Source organism: Syngnathus typhle, linkage group LG10 (genome assembly GCF_033458585.1).
Source record: "Syngnathus typhle isolate RoL2023-S1 ecotype Sweden linkage group LG10, RoL_Styp_1.0, whole genome shotgun sequence".
Lineage (NCBI taxonomy): Eukaryota > Metazoa > Chordata > Actinopteri > Syngnathiformes > Syngnathidae > Syngnathus > Syngnathus typhle.
In genome coordinates this window covers 14170752-14193351 of record NC_083747.1, presented here as the reverse complement: position 1 = coordinate 14193351, position 22600 = coordinate 14170752, and the positions used below count along the sequence as shown (strand labels likewise).

Here is a 22600-nt window from a genome sequence, read left to right as displayed (position 1 = left end):
GTCCCGACTACAACCAAGGTTTCACTGCCCATGTACAATCAGTCAATAGCGTCACGTGTGGGCCCGCCCCCTTCTCCCACCCCATCACTTCCGGCGGCTCCGCGTTCTCGCAGTCGTGGTCTGTGCGCCCGCGGCTCGTCTTCCAGTGAGCTTGAGAGGATGAAGATGGAGATGATGACTTTTATGCTGTCAATCTCCTTGCTCAGAACGGCGGCACAAGTCCCGGAGCAGCAAGGTAAGACTGCTTTTGTTCTTCCTCGTCACCATTTCTTTCTTGAGTGACAGCAGAGTGGACACTTTTACAGTCGTCATGAACTTTGGGGTGTTCGAGAACAAGCCGGCCGGCATTTGGTCGGGCTTTCGCAATCGTTTGGCATCAAGTAGCGCCGCCAAAAATGACGAACAATCATAGAGTAACATTGTACTGTAGGCCGAAGTGTTCAACAGAAAGCTTTCTGGCTCGTAACATCCGAGTTGTGCTTAAAACCAGAGAAACTACTGAAATCATTCAATGGGGAGTCGCTGATGGAAGCAGATCCTTTGAGATCGCATGACGTCATGAAGTTCACGTTGAATGTGAAAAATTCTCACATTAAAATTTGACTTGCCGACCATCGTGGTCTCTGATGGACGACTTTTCAAAGTCAATTTGCTGCTGCGTAACTCCGCTGCTTTTGGCTATTGCTTCTCTTAAAAAGGAGGCCAAGTGTTTTAAACCAGTGGTCCCCAACCTTTTTTGCCCCACGGAACGGTTACATGTCAGAAATATTTTCGCGGACCGGCATTTATATAAAAAAAATACATTTATATAAATAAATACCGTTTTTTTCCGTGTATAGTGCGCCCCCATGTATAGTACGCACCCCTAAAAATGGCATGCTGATGCTGGAAAAAAGCTTGTACCCATGTATAATACGCACCCAATTTTTATGAATTTTTAAAAAAAAAAAAATATTATTATTTTTTTTTTTTAAGTCCCAATGATCGTCACACACGCAGGGAGGCAATGGGTCCCATTTTTATAGTCTTTGGTATGGTCTTAACTAGGCTGGATGTAATTTTTTATGTTGGCGTTGATTTCTCCGACTGCCCGTAAACGCACCACCGCGCTCCGTGCGCATGGAGCGTGTTTGAAGTGAACAGCAGAGAAGAAAGGAACAAGGCAAAGTGTTGTGAAATAAAATATTACCTGTAATACGGATTTAGGTAGAGAACTGAACTCTCGCTCTTTATATAGCTGACGTGTCTTGCTCATCCGTTCTGCGCATCTGTAATGGCGGCCTCCGTATGATATCCGGTTTGCGTGTGTGCGAGAGCGAGAGAGAGCGAGAGAGAGAGCGCGCGAGAGAACGCTCAACCGTAGCGCGCCGCCGACCGCCCAACTGCACCGGGCTGGTCGATTATTGTGACAGAGCCGTCGCTGAAATTTAGAAGATATTTTTAAAGTCCTGATGTACTTTCTAAAATTTAAGTGGACCTCAGTGCGCACTGCGCAGGGAGCTTAATTTGGTGCGGTCGCGCAACCGCAGCGCGCCGGGCGCTCACTGTCGCATTGCTTAAAGAGCGCCTTTGTGTTTTAGGATGAACAGCAGAGACCAAAGGAACAAGGCAAAGTGTTGTGAAATAAAATATTACCTGTAATACGCATTTTGTTATTTGCTGATTGAAACTGCTAATTAAACTGTGAATTGAAACTAATAGGAAGAAAACAACTCTCGCTCTTTATATAGCTGACGTGTCTTGCGCATCCGTTCTGTGCATTTTATTTCACAACACTTTGCCTTTCTTCTCTGCTGTTCACTTCAAACACGCTCCATGCGACCGCAATGCTCTCGTATCAGACGCTTGCTCGATCACCTGCTCGTTTGCTGTCCCGTGCGCGCACGAAGCGCGGTGGTGCGTTTACGGGCAGTCGGAGAAATCAAGGCCAACAAAAAAAAATTACATCCAGCCTAGTTAAGACCATACCAAAGACTATAAAAATGGGACCCATTGCCTCCCTGCGTGTGTGACGATCATTGGGACTTAAAAAAAAAAAGAAAAAAAAAAAAATTAAAAAAGTATTTTTTTTTTTTTGTACCCATGTATAATGCGCACCCCAGATTTTAGGACAATAAATCAGTTAAATTTTGCGCACTATACACGGAAAAAAACGGTAATACATTTATAATAAGTATATAAATGCTATGAAATAAGATGATACGACTGACATAAAAACAAGTACAAATGACAAAAATAAAACTCCATTACGTACGTGAATTAGTGGGAGCACTGAGTTTGTTTCTCAGAAACGAGCCGGTCCCATCTAGACGTAATTGGAGACAATCACACCCGAAGTGATTAAGGTTTGTCTTTTATTGCAGGATGCTTGGTATCCATGTGTTAAAGCAGTTTTGAATGCTTCATTGCCTGGTTAGTTAGCCTGTCGCCACATATTAGCTTTGCGGGCTCGACTGGGGAAACATGTCACGTGACCGGGACGAGTGTCTTGACCTGAATTAATTGATCGTCGACAAAAAATTAAAAAAATTCTGTGCGGCTTGGCGGCCCGGTACCAAGTGACCCACGGACCGGTACCGTTCCGCGGCCCGGTGGTTGGGGACCACTGTTTTAAACGACGACGCGCGCGTACCCTCCCTCCGCCGTCGGTCACAGAAGCCGAAGCAATTGCTGCCTTAGTTTGCCAGAGGCTGACGTCAAATTTTACGTTAAGTAAACGTTACAATGTGATCACGTCACACCATGTCAAGTGTACAACCGCGCGGTTGGCAAGGCTGGCTGGCTGGGCCGTTGCGACCTCGAGGGCCGACGTGTCTCCAACGCACCTGCTTGAATCGGTGTGTTGCATTTTGGCACGAGCAACCCCCCAAAAAAGAATTGTGCCGCAAAGCGGTTTTAGCACTGTTTATCACTGTGTGGGGAATTGGCAATTTAGCGCCCACTTCAGCTGCAGATCGGGTGGCCGTGCTTGCTAAGAAGTTGATCACAGAAACTGAGTGACAAGGGGAAATACCAGGGAAGGGGGCGCGCGGGGGACAATTCACCTGTGACGATAAGTGGTGATGAAAAGGTGGGATCCACTGTAGTGCAATTTTATTAGTGGGCTAAAGTCAATCACACCTCAATATCTTCCCAAAAACACACGTTATGTATAATATTATAAATAAAGGCCTAAAATTCCTGCACATTTTCTGAATTGTGTCAAATGGGTGATGCAAAGCTATAACGTCACCCACAAGTTACGTGAAATTGGTTTACCGTTTTTTTCCGTGTATAGTGCGCAAAATGTAACGAATTTATTGTCCTAAAATCTGGGGTGCGCATTATACATGGGTACAAAAAATGTTTAATTTTTTTTTTTAATTTTTTTTTTTTTTTTTTTAGAAAACAAAACCAACAACAGGACTGACCGACAAAGTCGTGGAACAAAAAGACAGGGTGACATTACCAAAGACAGGAACAGAAAGCAAACAGACATCATGACAGTAACACATGCAATGATCCAACGGTGAGTGAGGGGCAGACAGGACTTAAATACAAAACACGTTACATCGATTGAGGTTACACAGGAAGAGAGGGGCGACGCAAAGAGAAACTATGGCAACCTAGACACATAGCAAAACTGGGGACGAGACGTGACAAATGTCCCTCGAAATGAAACTTGAAATCACCAAGTTTTGGTTTCCAAGGGTTTTTTATTCCTCTTCAACGTATCTCCCATACAGAGCCGCCTTTTTCACGTCCGCACGCCTCTTTCCCGTGCGCGCACGGAGCGCGGTGGTGCGTTTATGGGCAGTCGGAGAAATCAACGCCAACAAAAAAAATTACATCCAGCCTAGTTAAGACCATACCAAAGACTATAAAAATGGGACCCATTGCCTTCCTGCGTGTGTGACGATCATTGGGACTTTAAAGAAAAAAAAAAAATCATAAAAATTGGGTGCGTATTATACATGGGTACAGGCTTTTTTCCAGCATCAGCATGCCATTTTTAGGGTGCGTATTATACATGGGGGCGCACTATACACGGAAAAAAACGGTAGTATCCTCTTCACCTCTGAGTGACAATGTTCGGAGATGGGAAAGCTATCGACTGTTTTTCTTGTCGAGGGCCAAATAAATTGGAGATGGTCTTGCCCAAAAATGAGCGGTTCAAGATCAAATGCAAATGCATTCTTGAAAGTGGAATTCAACAAAATTTATTGTAAAAATTGAATACACTTGTACACATTTATAAAAAGCTACTCTGATCAAAATAAACAATCGTACAAGTTTCTTTTCAACTCTGTTTGATTGCATTTCATGTTTCAAACGTAACTTTGGACTTGTTTCGCGGAACAAATCTGGTGATTCTTTTCATACCACAAAAGGGAGTCCACACAAGTAGCCCACTTTGACAATTGCTGCATTGCAAGTTCACCTCATCAGGCTCTACTCCAGAGCGCCAATAAGTCCATCCGAAGAAACCACGCCCCCAGACGGCATCGCCAAGCATTGCTACGGTAACCGTCCTGTCTCCCTGCCAGTGATGGATGTGCTGAGCGCTCAGGACTCCAAGTGGGCGGGTGAAGTTTGGGGCGGCGCCAGTGCGCCAGCCGATGTCTACGTGGCGGCAGTCATTCGCTTGCCGCCCAAGGTGGGCGGCGGTGTCCTCTTTGGTGTGTATGGGAAGCACGACAACAAGAAGTACCTGGAGGTTGCCGTCATGGCCAAGATCAACAAAGGTGCCCAACTACTTGCTCCTTCTTCCTCTTTGTTTGGTCCACTTTTGACTTTCTCCTTGGACAATTCCAAGTTGACTTGCTGTTTGTCTTTGAGCTGTTCCTGATGGCTGCCTGTGTGCGTGCGCGCAGTGTCGCTCCGCTTCTTGCGTCCGTCCGATGGGAAGGTTCACACGGTGAACCTGGCGAATGCCAATGTGTCAGATGGGCACCGCCGTTCGCTGGTGGTGCGTCTGAGTGAGCTGCGACGCGCCAGCATGAGGGTGGAGCTCTACATAGACTGCCGATTAGCCGACGCGGCGGAGGGCGCTCCCCACCTGCCTCCCCTCCCTCGGGAGCCGGATGCCATGGAGATCCGACACGGACAGAAGGCGTACACGCGCATGCAGGTACACCTGGCCACGGCCCCTAGTGGCTCCCTCTTGCATATTTGTGACCAAAGCTCACCATATCGTCATTCATATCCATATTTGTGACGAAAGCTCCGTGATGGCGTGTGCAAAGCTCCCTGTCCATAATGGTCACTATATCACCATTCGCTTTACGTATGTGGTCTCACTCTCGGCGGGTGAAAGTTTCTGTTTGCCACCAGTGCTAATTGTACCCACACTAGGCCGCCACAAATCGCCCCCAATCGTCTCGCAATGGAGGAGACTGGAATGAGCAAACGATTGCCAAGGAAACGACAGCGGCGTTTGGAATCCTTCGCTCGGTGCACATTCCCCATTTTCAGCAACAGAATAGCAATCCCTACAGCGCGGTTTCCCGGGGTACGGCCCCCGTGAGCCCCGTTTCGGATGGGACCCCGTTCTCACACGCCCGATTCAAATGATGGGGACACTCCTGCAGCAAAGCTTGACGATGGTTTGAATCGGGCACGCAGGAGCCGGATGGGGAGGGGAGAGTCCCGGCCGCGGTTTGCACCGTTGCGTTTGAGTGACGCCGCCTAGTTGTTTGCCACTCAGGGCGCCGTGGAAATCCTGCGTGTGGCGGTTGGGGGCAGTGTGGTTCAAGCCGGCGCCTTGGTGGACTGTCCTTTTCTAGGCGACTCCACCCACAACCTAGGTGAGTGACACATCTGTGGCAGTACACGTGACTTCGCCCTTCTTGAAGCGTAACGCTTTGTGCGCGCAGCGAGCGGCGGCCTGCACGCTATCCTCGGTGAGTGCGTCCGATCCTCCGTAAAGAAAGAGGCTGTCATCTGGTGACTGAGCTTTGCTTCCTGTCAGCTGATCACGCCAAAGCGCTGATTGGTCAGATGCTCCTCTTCAATCAGATGCTGGCGGAACTCCGACAGGATGTCAAGAAACAGGTGAGGTACCCTTCACACCAGGGTGACTTGCAACAGAGACCACATTATTGCTTATCGTGGAACAGCCAAGAGTTGAACCGAAGAAGGCCACTGCTACCTACTGTCGTGGGTGTGCAATTACGCGCCAACAAAATGGCAAGACGTGTGCGCGTGCGTGCAGGTAAAGGAGATGTCTTTGCTGAGGAACGCCATCCTGGAGTGTCAAGTTTGCGGTGAGTGGGGTTGCCACTCGCACGCTTTGTGTCAGGATGCCGCTGAAGCCACATGTGTGTGTGTGTGCTCAACCGCAGGTTTTCACGAGGCGCGTTCTCACTGCTGGCCCAACCCATGCCACCGGGGCGTGGCCTGTGCCGAAAGCCCACACTTCCCTGGCTTCACCTGCGGACCGTGCCCGCCCGGCACCCTGGGAAATGGGACGAGCTGTCGTGACGTGGATGAGGTCAGCGCACGCACGCGCGCACGCACCCAGGACGATGGCAGCGAGTGACGATGCCGTCCCCGCCAGTGCGAGGCGCAGCCGTGCTTCCGACCGTCGGCCTGCATCAACACGGAAGGCGGCTTCCGATGCGGCCCGTGTCCTCCCGGCCTGCGGGGGCCGCCGCTCTCCGGGACCGGACTGCACTACGCCAAAACGCACAAGCAGGTCACGCGCGCACACGCACGCATGTCCAAAAGGCTTCTGCTGCACGTGTGACTTTCAGGCTTCTGAGTTTCAGTTGGATGTTTGCTTTGTATGTTTGTACATGTGTCTCATGTTTGTATTTTGTCTCTGTGCATGTCATTGTGAATTTTGAATGCGTACTTAGGTGTTTTCGTGTGTTGCTGGTTTTGTTTGTGCATATTTGTATGCACGCACACGTACGTGTTTATGTGTTGTTTTTCAGGTGTGTGTAGACATGGACGAGTGCGTGGAGCTTCCCGACGCTTGTGTGCAAAACTCGGTTTGCACCAACACAGAGGTGAGTCGCCGGTAAGCCCCGCCCCCTGCCTCCCTCCGTCGCCCAGCGTTGTTATCGTTGTTGTCTTTGGGATCAGGGCTCCTTCCGCTGTGGCGGCTGTAAAGCTGGATACCTTGGCAACCAAACGATAGGCTGCTTCCCCCGCAGTTCTTGCGCCTCCTTGACCTTCAATCCTTGCGACGCCCATGCCCGCTGCAACATGGAGAGGAACGGCGTGCCGTCCTGCACGGTGACATGCGCCTGCACGCGCCCACCACCAAGATGTGCTGCATGTGCCGCTTCTCGCTAACGTGCTAGCGTGTTTGTGTGCGTGCAGTGCAATGTGGGTTGGGCGGGCAATGGAAACACGTGCAGCGTGGACACCGACCTGGACGGCTACCCCGACCGGTCACTGCCCTGCCTGGATAATAACAAACACTGCAGACAGGTCGGCATCCTCCTCGCCGTCCTCTTCATCATCCTGGCATCAGATGACTAACGTTGTGTCCGTCAGGACAACTGCGTGTCAACTCCAAACTCGGGTCAGGAGGACGCCGACAATGACGGCATCGGAGACCAATGTGACGACGACGCCGATGGAGACGGGATAAAAAATGTGGAGGTGCGTGAGCGCTTTGGACGTGGCTTGTGGTCATGTGACGTGCGTCCACATGCCACACGGGCACCTGGGCTCGGTCCGATGACAAGCGTGTTGCCTCGCGTGTGGACCAGGACAACTGTCGCTTGGTTCCCAACAAGGACCAGCAGAATTCCGACAGCGACTCCTTCGGCGACGCGTGCGACAACTGTCCCAACGTGTCTAACAGCGAGCAGACAGACACGGACGGAAATGCCAGAGGGGACGCCTGCGACCTGGACATCGACGGAGATGGTACCCGAGCGCAATCGGCGAGCCGGGGTTGGGCTCGTATTTTACTTGGCTTGTGCGTGTTTGTGTGCGCGTGCAGGCATTCCAAACGTGCTTGACAATTGTCCCAAGGTTCCTAATCCCATGCAGACAGATAGAGATCATGATGCCATCGGAGACGCCTGCGACAGTTGCCCTGAACTCAGCAACCCGACTCAGGTACACGCACGCATGCAGCAAGCTTTTCTACGCTGTTGGGGTTTTCATTGAGCATGTTTTTGTTTTTCAGACGGACATGGACAACGATTTAGTGGGAGATATTTGTGACAACGACCACGACATGTACGACACACGCACACATGCACACACCTCGGCCAAGAGAAGGTGATGACATGGTGCGCTGCATTCAGGGATGGCGACGGCCACCAGGACAACCGGGACAATTGTCCCGACATCGCCAATGGTTCTCAGTTGGACTCCGACAACGACGGCCTCGGAGACGACTGCGACCAGGATGACGACAACGACGGCATCCCGGATCACAGGGACAACTGCAGACTCATTGCAAACCCTCACCAGCAAGACTCGGACTGTAAAAAAAATTGAGTGCCACCCCTGAACGTGTGTGCATGCGCATATTCACGCGTGTTGATGTGCCTTCATGTGAATGTGTAAAGTGAACGGCATTGGCGACGTGTGCGAGCTGGACTTTGATGACGACGCGGTCCGGGACGCCCTGGACGCCTGTCCTGAGAGCGCTGAGGTGACGCTGACCGACTTCCGAGCTTATCAGACGGTGGTTTTGGACCCCGAAGGCGACGCCCAGATCGACCCCAACTGGGTGGTCCTCAATCAGGTCAGCCGGCAGCGCCCCGCGGCGGTCAGCTTCATCTGTGAGATTCTCGGCCATCGCTAACCTCCTCCTCTTGCTCCTCCTCCTCTGTCTTCTTCCCACTCTCTAGGGGATGGAGATTGTGCAAACAATGAACAGCGACCCGGGCCTGGCCATCGGTGCGTTGGTCGCACAAGCATGGAACTCCATTGTTGCCATATTGCAAGCCAATGATCTCCGTGCGTGCATCCATGCAGGCTTCACGTGGTTCAACGGGGTGGACTTTGAGGGAACATTCCACGTGAACACGGTGACGGACGACGACTACGTCGGCTTCGTGTTCTCATATCAAGACTCGTCAAGTTTCTACGCCGTCATGTGGAAGCAAACGCAGCAAATCTACTGGCAGACACAACCGTTTAGTGCCGTGGCGAGCCCCGCCTTGCACCTCAAGGTACTCGCACCGCACTCCACTTTGGCACAACTTGGACTCTGGTCTTTCTACCCTGACGGCTCTGCTCTCTCCGCCTTTACTCTGTTCGGATTCGACATAAGTTTGAAACAATTCTGCGCGGACTCTTTATTCTACCCAACTCGTTAGTCTCTGCTGCCGAAAACGGGCCCGGTGGTGTCCTCTGGCCTTGCGCTGTTTGCATGATCCGTATGTGCATGTGCCGGTCAGGCAATGAAGTCGAGCACGGGTCCTGGCGAGTATTTGAGGAACGCACTGTGGCACACGGGCGACACGAGCGGTGAAGCCACGCTCCTGTGGAAAGATCCCAGGAACGTGGGCTGGAAGGACAAAACGTCATATCGGTGGCAGCTCAGTCACCGCCCGCAGGCCGGATACATCAGGTCAGTCCAACAACATCAAGATGTTTATGATGTCATTCACCCATGCTATGCTAGCGCACTCATCATTAGTCATGGGATACATTGATGTTAAGCTTGGACTCAAAACAAATACCCTAATGCTAAGCTGGCGCGCGGGTATTGCACTCCACTCCAGGGTTCGTCTGTTCGAGGGCTCTGACATGGTGGCTGACTCGGGCGTTGTGATTGACAGCACTTTGAGGGGGGGCAGACTGGGGGTCCTCTGCTTCTCCCAGGAAAACATCATCTGGTCCAACCTGCGCTACCACTGCAACGGTAACAATGCCCGCGCACACTGGTGCAATGTATCGCTAGCACTGGCACTTAGCCTTAGCAGCCAAAGCCTGCGGCGTCCTATTTTGATACCCTCCAAAAATAACGACTGACCTGGGGGGCGTGCCCACAGAGCGTTTTCCAAGCTTTGCCCATCGATCACAGCAGGATGCCTTAGTCTACCAGCAACCATTGAAGGGGGACCCAGCAGTGTCACGAACGGTGTGGAAATGGAGCAGGGCAACCAAGTGCAGCTTGGACCAGGGTTTATTGGCGGAACTCAAAATACAGACTTGGTAAACTAAGATAACTCTCTAACAAAACCAACCACAGGACTGACCGAAAAAGACGTAGAACAAAAAGACAGAGTGACATTACCAAAGACAGGAACCAAAAAGACATGACAGTACACATCAACAATGATCCGACAGTGAGTGACACACAGACAGGACTTAAATACAAGACAGGTAACAAGAGGCAGGTGAGAATGATCACACTAATCATGGGCACACAAGAGGGGAGGGGCGAGCACACAGACAGAAACCACGGACATGAGCACACAGGAGGGGAGGGGCGAGCACACAGACATGATCGGGGACGAGTCGTGACAAGCAGATGACACAAGCCAAAACCTGACTCGCGTTGGCAGGAATAGCGGCAATGGAAGAGGGCTTTCCTCCTCTCGCTCAGTCCAGGTTACTCTAAATAATATTCCACGGCCGGTTCAGTCTGATTGGGGAAGTAAAATTGGCTGAATGCGAATTCCCACAACTGCTGCAATCCCGTTCGGACCTCTAATTCGCATGAGCTCTGCTGTCGTGCTTCCAGACACGCTTCCTGAAGACTTCCACAAGCACGGCCAACAAGTGGTGATGCACGTGCAAGTGTGAGCGCAGATGGGTGACGTAGCCAAAGGTGGGGGCTAAGCCAGATGCAGGACCACACCTGAGCCATTGGCTGTCAATCGAAGGACACTCTTGAAGACAAAAAGTGGAGCGAATGGTGTTAAAACTCCCTTCAAAGAATAAAGCCACAGATCATGTTTGTCAGTCTTTTATTACAAACATCATTTGTGACATGAAAGAATTGAGTGAAATGGCACGCACTTTGATGGACATATGTGAAGAGCTCACGAGACAACTTTTGAGGTTAAAATAAGCAACCAATTTGATTCACATCTTGTCCAGACAAACACGTAAGATGGGCCAATAATAATTGCGGCTCCCCGACTAGGGAAGGACCCAGGTGCAATCGAGTCACAAAGTGCAGTGGACGCGCGTGTGATGTGAGGTGGAAGCTCCGCCCCTCACTTCTTGTTTGACGTCATCACACGGCGCCCTAGACGATTTGGTTGTCGGAGTCAGCCTCACTGTCCTCGCACTCCTCGTGGCCAAAAGTCCTCCAGAGTTGCAGCACCAGCGCCTGCTGCAGGACCTGACGGGAAGCGCACGATGACGGCTTATGGGAAGAGCAACAATGACGGCTGACGGAAAGCGTACAATGACGGTCAGTGATGGCCCTGAGCAATTTGGTACCCCAGGCGAGATTTTTCCTGGAACCTCCTGGCCGTGCTGTGCGGTGTATGCACCACGCAGACTCGCGGAGGGCTTGACTATATGGCTTAAGGTTGCAGGTAGGGGTGTAAATCGCGGGTTTTGCCACAATACGATATCATATCGATACAAAGAACTACGATACGATATTTGCCGATATCTTAAAGCTTGCTGCGATTCATTCACGATATATCACGATATAGTGCTCTACGACCGATATATATATTTTTTTAAATAAAAAATATAGAACAATATCCTGATTTATAACAATTCATATGCAAAATCAACAAGGTACTGCAAACTCTTTATTTAGGAAATCACAAGAGTATTGTAGTATACAAAGTGCTTACTTTAACACTGAACTTTGATGTCGTGTTTTTTCTTTAAATGTGCGGCGAGATTTTTGGTCCCTGAATATTTGCTCACCGCATGGCAGGATTTACAAACTGCACATGTCTTGTCCGTTGAGCCATCTTTTCTTTGGAATCCAAAGTGCTTCCAAACGAATGACCTGAAGCCTAAAGGGGAGCAAATTTCCTCGTCTTTTTGGACACTAGCCATAGCACCAACCCAGGAGCCGCGTACTAGTTGTCGCCTCCCCTTTCACGTGCGTGCTCTGCTCACAACACAACAACGCCGGGCGCACTCCTCCCGGAAAGAGGAAGCGAGCAACAATGAACTGGATTTCAAAATAAAGTCGCGTCTAATGTCCGAGGTCAAACACGGCGATATAAATCGATGTTTACCTTTAGCATCGATGCCAATAAATCGTAGAGCATTATATCGATTAATCGATGTGTATCGATGTATCGTTACACCCCTAATACCAGCACAGCAAGCACAGGAGCCAAAAGCTTCAACAGCAACTGCCACCAAGCGCCAGAGAACAGCCATGAAAAGAAATCCCATTGACGTGGGATTTTGTCCTCCGACATGGCCTGCTGTAAATTCCTCAGTGAGTTCATGGCTTCCTTGATGTGCGTGTCGTTATCTCCTGGAATGTATGTGCAACAGGAAGTCCCGATGATGTGGCACACACCACTTTGTGCTGCCGTTAACAAGTCCAGAACCATCCTGTTTTGCTAGACCATTAGTCTAATAGCCTGGATCTCTCTATTTTGTCCATCATCGACTTGCAGTGAGAGGTTCACAAAGGATTGAAAACGATAGTTCAGTGTCTCGATGAAGAGAGATTGTTTTCAAACTCCGATCCAAGGAAAAAGCGCATGAAGAACTTTGTTTCCGACAGGCCATATTTTATGGTCGTCCGGAACATTCGCACCCCAGACAGGGTCATGGGGGTCAAAGGTTTTAATCGCCCTGCGTCAACGTCCAGTAGAGTTGTGTGCTGTCGTCAGCTGACGATGTTGTATCCTGTAAGTGTGGTCTGTCACCCACACTAGTGCACACACTCCTGTCCAGTTGGCGGGCAGCATCGGATAAACCTTGTGACCACAAAGCCACCAGCCATTCCGTATGAAGTACGTTCCGTTTGATGGTGCAGCCATGTTGGTCGGAGAGCCCTCACCACCTGAAATGGCTCTCTTATCCTGACACTCGGTGGCGATGTCCAAAGCTCCCATCCAGTTCCCTCCTGGAGAGCAGTCACTGTCAATGCATTTGTGGGTCTCGCTTCCTTGGATGTAACACGTATAGTTCACTCCAGGTGGCCGCTCTGTGTAGGCCACCTGCGGCAATGTTCGTCCTTTAACAGTCACATTGAGATTTGTCCAGAAAAGCTGATCACAGGTACCTTCTGCAAGTCCAGGGCGGGAAGGGTCGGCATCACTGACTGTGACAGCATGGTGTTGATATCCAACTCCTCCCATGGATGCCATGCATTTCGCTTCGGTGACATTCATTGCTCTGGCCTCCAAGTGAACTTGTGTAGAGGAAGGAGGAAGTTTGGAACACACATAGCAACCCTCCTGTGTGTGCGACCTTACAGTGAATTTGACGTAGCGGTACCAAGTGTTGGTTTCGTATGGGTTTCTGGGGTCCCATGACCAGTCCTCAAAGTTCTCATCGTGTGACCATCGTCTTCCACGGTCAACATTGTCACTTGGTCTGTTCAGTTGAGTCCATAGACCATAGCACGCTCCAACCACAACGCAGCAGAGGATCCACCTGGCATATGGAGCCCCGTTGCTACTTGGATGACAGGGACTCCGAGGCATACCCTCGCCTAGCGGAGTGGGTGTTGTTGTTCTCTTCACCAACATTGAGACGTCTAACCCTAAACGATGAGGCTAGTTTGAAATCAGGCTTCCCAACCACTCCGAATTAGGGGTTCAGCACTCCTTGTAGCTTGCAGTGGCTGAGGTGAATCCAGCTGGGCCGTTCAGCGATCTTTACTGCAGTGGGGGTAGTCAGCAAGGCTTGGAATGGTCCCTCCCACCGTGGGCTGGCCCAGTTCTTTCTTTTGATGACTTTGATGTAGACCCAGTCTCCCTGCTTGATGGTGTTGTCGACCTGTGAGGATGAAAGATCAGGCGGCAGTAAATTTGCATTTGACACCTGTCAGTCTGAGCGTCCTGACCATGTAATCTGCCAAAGACTGTTCTTCATCTGCCTTTTGTAAATCTGCATGGAACACAGGTAGTCTATATGGCCTCCCGTGGATGATTTCAAAAGGTGTTAGCCCTTCTGAAGTGGGAGTAATTCTCATATAGAGCTTCACTAAGTCTAGGCACTCTGGCCAAGGTCTGCCTGTTGTTTCCATGCATTTTTTGAACCTGCTTTTGATAGTATAATTTGCTCGTTCAACCAGGCCAGCGCTGGAAGGGTGATAAGCGCAGTGGTTTTTCAACGTTATCCCAAGGTGTACAGCCATGTTCTGTACCACTTGGTTCACAAAATGTGGACCATTGTCACTGTAAATGGTTTGAGGAATGCCATGAGTCGGTATGACGGCTTTGCAAATGGCTTTTGCCACTGTTAAGGCATCTGCATGTTTAGATGGAACTATTTCCACCCATTTGGAAAATGCGTCAATCATCACTAGGCAGTATTTGTGAGGTCCACTTTGCGTGAGCTCAATAAAATCCATGTGCATGATTTGAAATGGGTAAGACGGTTTTGGAAATGAGCCTCTCTTAGGTCTCATGTTTCCTTGTGGATTATGTTTTACACAAACGGGACATGCTTTACAAAAAATTTTTAAGTAAACATCCAAACCAAAGGTAGTGAATTGTTGATGTATGATGCACCTCATCCCCCCTGTCGACACATGGCACGGCCCATGTGTCGCAATCGCTGCTGCCTTAAAAAGTGATTTAGGTAAAACAGGTTTGTCATTAATGCGGAGGATATTATCTGTATCCGCTATTGCACCTTTTGTTGTCCACATTCGTTTTTCCACCATTGGAGCATTGCCCTGCATATCTGTCAGTATAGTCTTATCTATGAGTTGCGTGTCCTCTGAATCTATTGAAAAAAATTCATGGCCATGTTTCCCTGCCGCTGCTTCTTTAACAATTCTATCTGCTAATCTGTTTCCATTCGAGGCTTCATCTGTGCCTGTGGTGTGAGCAGCACATTTACACACAGCTAGTTTAGCAGGTAAATGAATGGCCTGTAACAAGTCTTTTAACAAGGAGGCATGGGTAACCGGCTTACCAGTTGATGTTGTCATTTCCTGCGCTCCCATTGTTTTGCAAAATAGAACAGAGTAGAAAACGCATACTGACTGTCTGTGTATACAGTGACTTCCTTATCTTCCGCCAATTCACAAGCTCTTGTTAGTGCAATCAGCTCGGCAGCCTGCGCTGACCTGTTGTATGGAAGCTTCTCTGCTTCAACAATTTGGTCTGGCAATCTCACAATTGCATACCCACTTTGATTGTTCCCTCTAGGATCCTTTGAACATGACCCATCCACAAACCACTTTTCCCCTTTGTCAAGTGGTGTGTCAATTAAATCCTGTCTGGGCAGCTGTAGATGTTCCGTAGCATCCAAACAGTTATGTGGTGTACCATCCCCCGGCAACGGAATCAACGTTGCTGGGTTAAGGACTGTGTACCTCTTTATCACAATGTGTGGTTGTGACAGAAGCGTAGCAGTGTAGGATAGGTGTCTGGCAGGTGACAAAAAGTTCATCTTGCTTTGCAGTAGCAACACATCTACAGCATGTGGAACTAGCAGCTCCATTTTGTGAAAGAGCACCACATCTGCAGATTGTCTCACTGCAAGCGCTGCCGCGCATACTGCTTGGACACAGTCTGGCAAGGATTGAGCCACTGGATCCAATTTTTTTGAATAAAATGCAATTGGTCGTAGTTTGCTGCTATGACTGCAGCAACACTGAGGTCATAAAACCATTCCTGCAGTCTGCTGTTTGTACAAAGGTTTTATTGTAGTCTGGCAAGATAAGAGATGTAGTCTCCATCAGAGCCTGTTTCAGCACTACAAAAGCATCGTCTGCTTCTGGAGTCCACATTATTTTTTCTGTGATTGCCATGGGGACTCCATGCGCAATATCTAACAGCGGTTGCGTCTTTTCCGCATAATGTGGGATCCATGCTCTGCAGTAATTGCAGAGCCCCAAAAATGACATACCGTTTTTTTCCGTGTATAGTGCGCAAAATTTAACTAATTTATTGTCCTAAAATCTGGGGTGCGCATTATACATGGGTACAAAAAAAAATTACATTTTTTTTTTTTTTTTTTTTTTTAAGTCCCAATGATCGTCACACACGCAGGGAGGCAATGGGTCCCATTTTTATAGTCTTTGGTATGGTCTTAACTAGGCTGGATGTAATTTTTTTTTGTTGGCGTTGATTTCTCCGACTGCCCGTAAATGCACCACCGCGCTCCGTGCGCGCACGGGAAAGAGGCGTGCCGGGCGCTCACTGTCGCATTGCTTAAAGAGTGCCTTTGTGTTTTAGGATGAACACCAAAGACCAAAGGAACAAGGCAGTGTTGTGAAATAAAATATTACCTGTAATACGCATTTTGTTATTTGCTGATTGAAACTGCTAATTAAACTGTGAATTGAAACTAATAGGAAGAAAACAACTCTCGCTCTTTATATAGCTGACGTGTCTTGCGCAGCCGTTCTGTGCATTTTATTTCACAACACTTTGCCTTGTTCCTTTTTTCTCTGCTGTTCACTTCAAACACGCTCCATGCGACCGCAACGCTCTCGTATCAGACGCTTGCTCGATCGCCTGCTCGTTTTCTGTCTGTCACAATGTACCCTACACAAATCCGAAACATTTGTTGCGGCTCCGAGTCACGACGAGGGGCAAGTTTTGGTTTCCAAGGGTGTTTTTATTCCTCTTCAACGTCTCTCCCATACAGAGCCGCCTTTTTCACGTCCGCACGCGTCTTTCCCGTGCGCGCACGGAGCGCGGTGGTGCGTTTACGGGCAGTCGGAGAAATCAACGCCAACAAAAAAAATTACATCCAGCCTAGTTAAGACCATACCAAAGACTATAAAAATGGGACCCATTGCCTCCCTGCGTGTGTGACGATCATTGGGACTTAAAACAAAAAAAAAAAAAAAAAAAAATGTTTTAAAAATTCATAAAAATTGGGTGCGTATTATACATGGGTACAGGCTTTTTTTCCAGCATCAGCATGCCATTTTTAGGGTGCGTATTATACATGGGGGCGCACTATACACGGAAAAAAACGGTAACTGTCTCCCATGTGGTTCTTGCAAAATAAGTTAGAGTGAGCACCACCCTAACATTTTGGTGCCGAAACCCGGGACCCTCATACCCACCATCTGGCTGACGGAGGACGACACGCTGTACACCGTCGACGGGCCAGCGTCCATTTAGCCGGACCTGGTAAAGAAAGACCTGGGAAGGGAATTCTTCGCTGGGCCAGCATCTTAGGTCTGCCTTCGTCCGACAGATGTGGATTGACGGGACCCGGCTGAACAGCGAATCAAGGGGACAAGTAAGTTAAAGCCCTAAAGTTGTGTGATTGTGTTGTTGTAAGACACGTAAAAAGTTAAAAAGGTGCACGAGATACGGCTTTGGTTTGTCCGAGCTATGAGATACGGCTTTGGTTTGTCCGAGCTATGAGATACGGCTTTGGTTTGTCCGAGCTATGAGATACGGCTTTGGTTTTTCCAAGCTAGGAAACAGCTGGGATTCTAGTCCTAGTGGAAGGAACGGGCTAAGAAAAAACAGAGGGTTTTTTTTCTTAATTGAAGGAGGGCGTAGATTCTCTTTTTGTCCGTTTTTCCAAGCTGTTTGGAAGGGTTTTTCATCCATCCTGGATAGGCCTAAAAATAAAAAGCGCTGGGGTTTGTGTGATTGAGAGTGACTGGTAGGATAAATTGACTAAATAGCAGTTCTAGCATTGATCCACGGAAATAATACAGGCTAGTAATTGTTGAAAGGTCAATTTAAACTTGCATTGAGGATCTTCAAAGAAAAAGAATACATTTTTAAGAAAAAAATTGTATAAACCTAAAATACCAAATTAAGATGGGAAATAAAAACGGTAAATCCCTAGCTCTTGACGGAGATGAGTGACTTTGAGTGGAAGAAAAAGTATGGAGTAGAAGGGAAGTTGAAAGTTGAAGTGTGGAAGATAGTGGTTGATGTTTTGGAGGAGAGTGTGAATAGGAAGTCAGAGGGACTGAAAAAGAAAAGAAAAGAGAAAGAATTGATTTGTGCTAGAATATGGTTGAATGCTTCACAAGAGAGAAGAGAACAAATCCAAAAGACGAAAGATGGAAAGATGAAAAGTGATGAAGCTGCGACCATGTTTGTCAGGCCGGAAGACAATGACGCCACAGTGCGCAGGCGCACTGTCCCGGATGCAGCACAAGCAGAGGAGCAAGAGAGGCTCTCCGCTTGTGCGCAAAACTTGTATCCAAGCTTAACAGACCTGCGCCCTCCCCCATATAACAGCAAAAAAGGTCAGGGTCAAATGATTAGAAGCCCTGTACAAACAAGAGGTTTGACCACTGCTGCTAGATTTTCCCAAACCTTAGACAATGTTGATGTGTGCCCAATGATCCAAGTGCCGAACCCTATTGTAGGGGAAGGCCAACCTCTACATACATATGTTTTTCGGCCATGGACTTTGGAAGAGGCAAGGAAAGCAGTTGAAAGGGTTACCCCTGTTGCTGGAGACCCAGAAAAATGGGCAGAAGACATGGCTGGAATCATACATTCCTATAGACTAAATGGGCATGAGGCAGGAGAAGCTGCAATGTCTTCCTTGGGAAAAGACTGGGCAAAGGTTAGAGGAAATTACACAGGTAGAAATAATCAAGGGCCTTTTCCCTATCCCGTTGAGAGAAATCAATTGGGAGGGGAGTATGCAGCACCATGGAATGATCTTGTGCAAAGAGTGCGAACTATATTTCAAAGACGAGCGAATTATGGTCATTTGGCAGGAATAAAACAAAAGCTTGGGGAAGATACTGATGATTTTCGCTTGAGATTTGAAAAAGAATTCAGGGTGCATAGTGACATCCCATTCAATGATGCAGCTGAGAGTGCTTATCAGCAACAGTTTAAAAATGCGCTCCTTACTAATTTCCGCCCTGAAATAGGCAACTGGGTGAGGAAACATTTGGTGGAAGTAGATATTGCAAGTGTGACAACAACTATGCAATGGGCCAGACATGCTGAAAAAGTGATCAAAAGAGTCAAAAGTTCTGATGTATTTCATCTAGGCAACGATGATGATGATGATGACCTAGATGAAGATACAACAGGGTTCTTCCAAGGGTCCCAGAGGGGCAGAGGAGGTAGAGGCCAACAAGGTCGAAGGCCACCATACAATTCACAACCCCCACCAGATTCTGGCAACTGTTGGAACTGTGGGAAACGAGGACACCTTGCAAGAGTGTGTCGTTTTGCAAAACAAAACCAATCAAGGGGGAGAGGGAAAGCCAAATTCTCAGGATGACTAGATTGCCCCCCCTATGACCTCTTGTGCTCCTACAGAGGAGGAAATAGTAGATGTCCATACAGCATGAGACATTCTGAATGCATTAAAAGAAAAACCATATGTTACCTTAAACATTGGAGGAAGTGAAGTAGAGTTCTTGTGTGATACCGGAGCTTGTAAAACCGTAATAAAAACTAAAGTCCCTAATCTGAAGGCATCCCAAAATACAATCTGGGTCAAATCTGCTGATGGGCAGGTACACAAGGAGAGTATCTCCAATCCAGTTGTAGTGAGAGATGATGAAACAGGAGTCATAGCTTCAGTCTCGATTGTTCTATCGCCAAAATGTCCCATAAACCTGCTGGGACGAGATCTGATGACTCCGTTGGGAATTGCAATAATTCCAGTAAAGGATGGCATGCGAGCATGTAGAGCAGGGGTGGGCAAACTTTTTGACTCGCGGGCCGAACTGGGTTCTAAATTTGGACCGGAGGGCCGGACCAGGAGCAGATGGTATAGGCGTTGTGTGAAGTCATATAAGCGACCTGTAAAGGTCATTGCATAGAAGATCTTGGCCTTTAGTAGGTAGTAAAGCATGGATATTCCAAACAAGTTTTTTGAAAACAAATGCATTTATTAACAGCATTAAAAAAAATAATAATTCACTAAAAAACTGCTATCAGTGATTCTCATAAAATACGACACTGTTATTATGAATAACAATCTCCATCACTTCAGTGCCTGCAGGTCAGATTAATGAAAGATGTTTATCTTATGGGATCACATCAAACGGCAAACATTCTGACCAAATATATCATCTTGAAGAATCGGTGAAAGCATACATCCAAATAAAGTAATCAAAACAGCAACACGGTGAGGGGTATCTGAAAATCAGAGCAGAGTTTTAACTCGCAAACACCTGGTAACAGAGGTGAGGAAACGGGAAACACTTGCTTAAAGTAAGCCTTAAGAACTTTACAGGTTAAGATTAGTCGCAAATAGGTGGTGCATCAATGTCCTTGAGCATCCTGCATTGTTTGAAAATGAGAATGGTCGCTAGTTTCAATCCCTGCTATGTGTACAAATCATATTCAAAATGCATTTTTTTACAATAAACTTGAGAGCCTCCCGTTCATTTTCAGTGGGAACAGTGTTGTTGGTGTCCCTTTTTTGCTAGTGCGTCATAGTCTGGAGTAAAATTTGTTGTGGCAATTCTTAGGCGAGATCCGAGGTGTTGGTCCGTTTACCTTGATCTGTGACGGGTTGATGTTGATGTGGCTGAACGTCACGTCGCGTACGTCGAGCCAAATTGGCCACTCTTTTTTAAACACTCGGCACTCACTTCTTTTTTTCGGGCCACTCATTTTAATGGAAGGATTCCAGGGGAAGGTTTGTGGGTGGCTTTAGTGCAAAACTGCATCTGAAAGCTCAGCGCGCGAATTATAAGAATGCTGTCGTCAAAGCCCACGCTCTAAATTCGGGACTGATACGAATAGAGCGAGAGTGCGCCAAGTCCGTACTACTGAATACGTACACGCACTTGTGAGTGTGCACCGAGCTTTCTGACACGGCTTCCGGTAGTAAATGCGCAGGCGAGCGCTTCGCCATCTACTGGGGAAACGCAGTCATTGCAGGCAAAATGACAAAAAAAAAAAAGTTTAATAATACAATTTGTTCAGGGTTGGCGGGCCGGATTAAACGGTCCCGTGGGCCGGATGTGGCCCGCGGGCCGTAGTTTGCCCACCCCTGATGTAGAGTGAGAGATGTAGACTCATATGCTGCACAAGCAGGTGAACAGATTTCCTGCTCCTATGACATCACTCCCGAACGGAATCTCAAGCTACCAAGCAGATTGCTGAGTGAAGCTCGAAAACAATTGTCACAACCTGAATCAGAAATGACTTGTAATCAATTACATGTCACCATGAATATCCTCACTGATCCACATGATGACTATATTGAAAGTTTTCTCAGTGACACAGAAGTAACTTTAACAATCACTACTCTGTACACAGATCGTGGGTCATTTGCAGCTGCTGCTGTGCTCCTGCCCGCTCCTCAGAAAGACAAATCCAAGTTGTCGGCTGTACCCATTTCATTGTTCAAATCTCACAGCATAACATGGGCAGATGTGGGTTGCCGAATTAAACTTGCTGGATCTGTCACTGATTATGAGGACAAAGGTGATTGGTGGAGCTACAGTACCAGTTGTGACATGTGGAAGCAAACAGTGTGTGAAGTAGCTGTTGGTAGGGCATGCGCTTGTGCGCTAACCTGACTAGTTGAAATTTGTTTGAATGAAAAGGAGGAGGAGGAATTGGCTGGGCTTTCTGAAAAACTGTGGACAAAGGGCCCATCTGATGTAGGACTTTTAACGTCCATTCCACCAGTACAGATCAAACCAAGATCAGAGTGGCGTCCAAGAGTTAAGCAATATCCTTTAAAACACGAGGCAATAAATGGGATTACCCCTGTTATAAATGACCTTTTGACAGGAGGAATCATTAGGAAGTGCTCGGATTCTCCTTGCAACACTCCTATTTTTCCAGTCCAAAAGGCCAATAAAATTGATTGGCGAATGATACAAGATTTACGAGCAGTGAGAGCTATATAAAGAGCGAGAGTTCAGTTCTCTACCTAAATCCGTATTACAGGTAATATTTTATTTCACAAAACTTTGCCTTGTTCCTTTCTTCTCTGCTGTTCACTTCAAACACGCTCCATGCGACTGCAATGCTCTCGTATCAGACAAGGCTTGCTCGATCACCTGCTCGTTTGCTGTCCCGTGCGCGCACGGAGCGCGGTGGTGCGTTTACGGGCAGTCGGAGAAATCAACGCCAACAAAAAAAATTACATCCAGCCTAGTTAAGACCATACCAAAGACTATAAAAATGGGACCCATTGCCTCCCTGCGTGTGTGACGATCATTGGGACGTAAAAAAAAAAAAAAAATACTTTTTTTTTTTGTACCCATGTATAATGCGCACCCCAGATTTTAGGACAATAAATTAGTTAAATTTTGCGCACTATACACGGAAAAAAACGGTATTTAGGTCACACTTTGTCAGCTTCTGGAAGACAGATACAGAGAACCAGAAAGCAGATCATTGCAGATGCACCGAAACCTGAAACAAAAAAACAAATGATGTCATTTTTGGGGCTCTGCAATTACTGTAGAGCATGGATCCCACATTATGCGGAAAAGACACAGCCGCTGCTGAACATTGTGCATGGAGTCCCCATGGCAATGACAGAAAAAATAATGTGGACACCAGTAGCAGATAATGCTTTTGTGGTGCTGAAACAGGCTCTGATAGAAACTACAACTCTTATCTTGCCAGACTACAATAAAACCTTTGTGCAAACA

General features: G+C 47.9%; 1 protein-coding gene across 1 annotated transcript; it reads left to right on the top strand.

Moving 5' to 3' along the window:
* Nucleotides 1–15: 15 nt before the first annotated feature.
* On the top strand, nt 16–10861 carry thbs3a (thrombospondin 3a). Its single transcript, XM_061288942.1, has 23 exons — nt 16–235; nt 4527–4724; nt 4854–5110; nt 5687–5786; nt 5856–5882; nt 5951–6033; nt 6194–6245; nt 6324–6472; nt 6539–6676; nt 6918–6992; nt 7069–7221; nt 7309–7419; nt 7486–7593; nt 7704–7863; nt 7940–8058; nt 8129–8181; nt 8250–8431; nt 8517–8695; nt 8802–8850; nt 8929–9125; nt 9354–9526; nt 9681–9820; nt 10646–10861. The coding sequence occupies exons 1-23, from the start codon at nt 31–33 to the stop codon at nt 10705–10707; spliced, it is 2970 nt and encodes a 989-aa protein (XP_061144926.1). The 5' UTR covers nt 16–30; the 3' UTR covers nt 10708–10861.
* The last annotated feature ends 11739 nt before the right edge of the window (nt 10862–22600 follow it).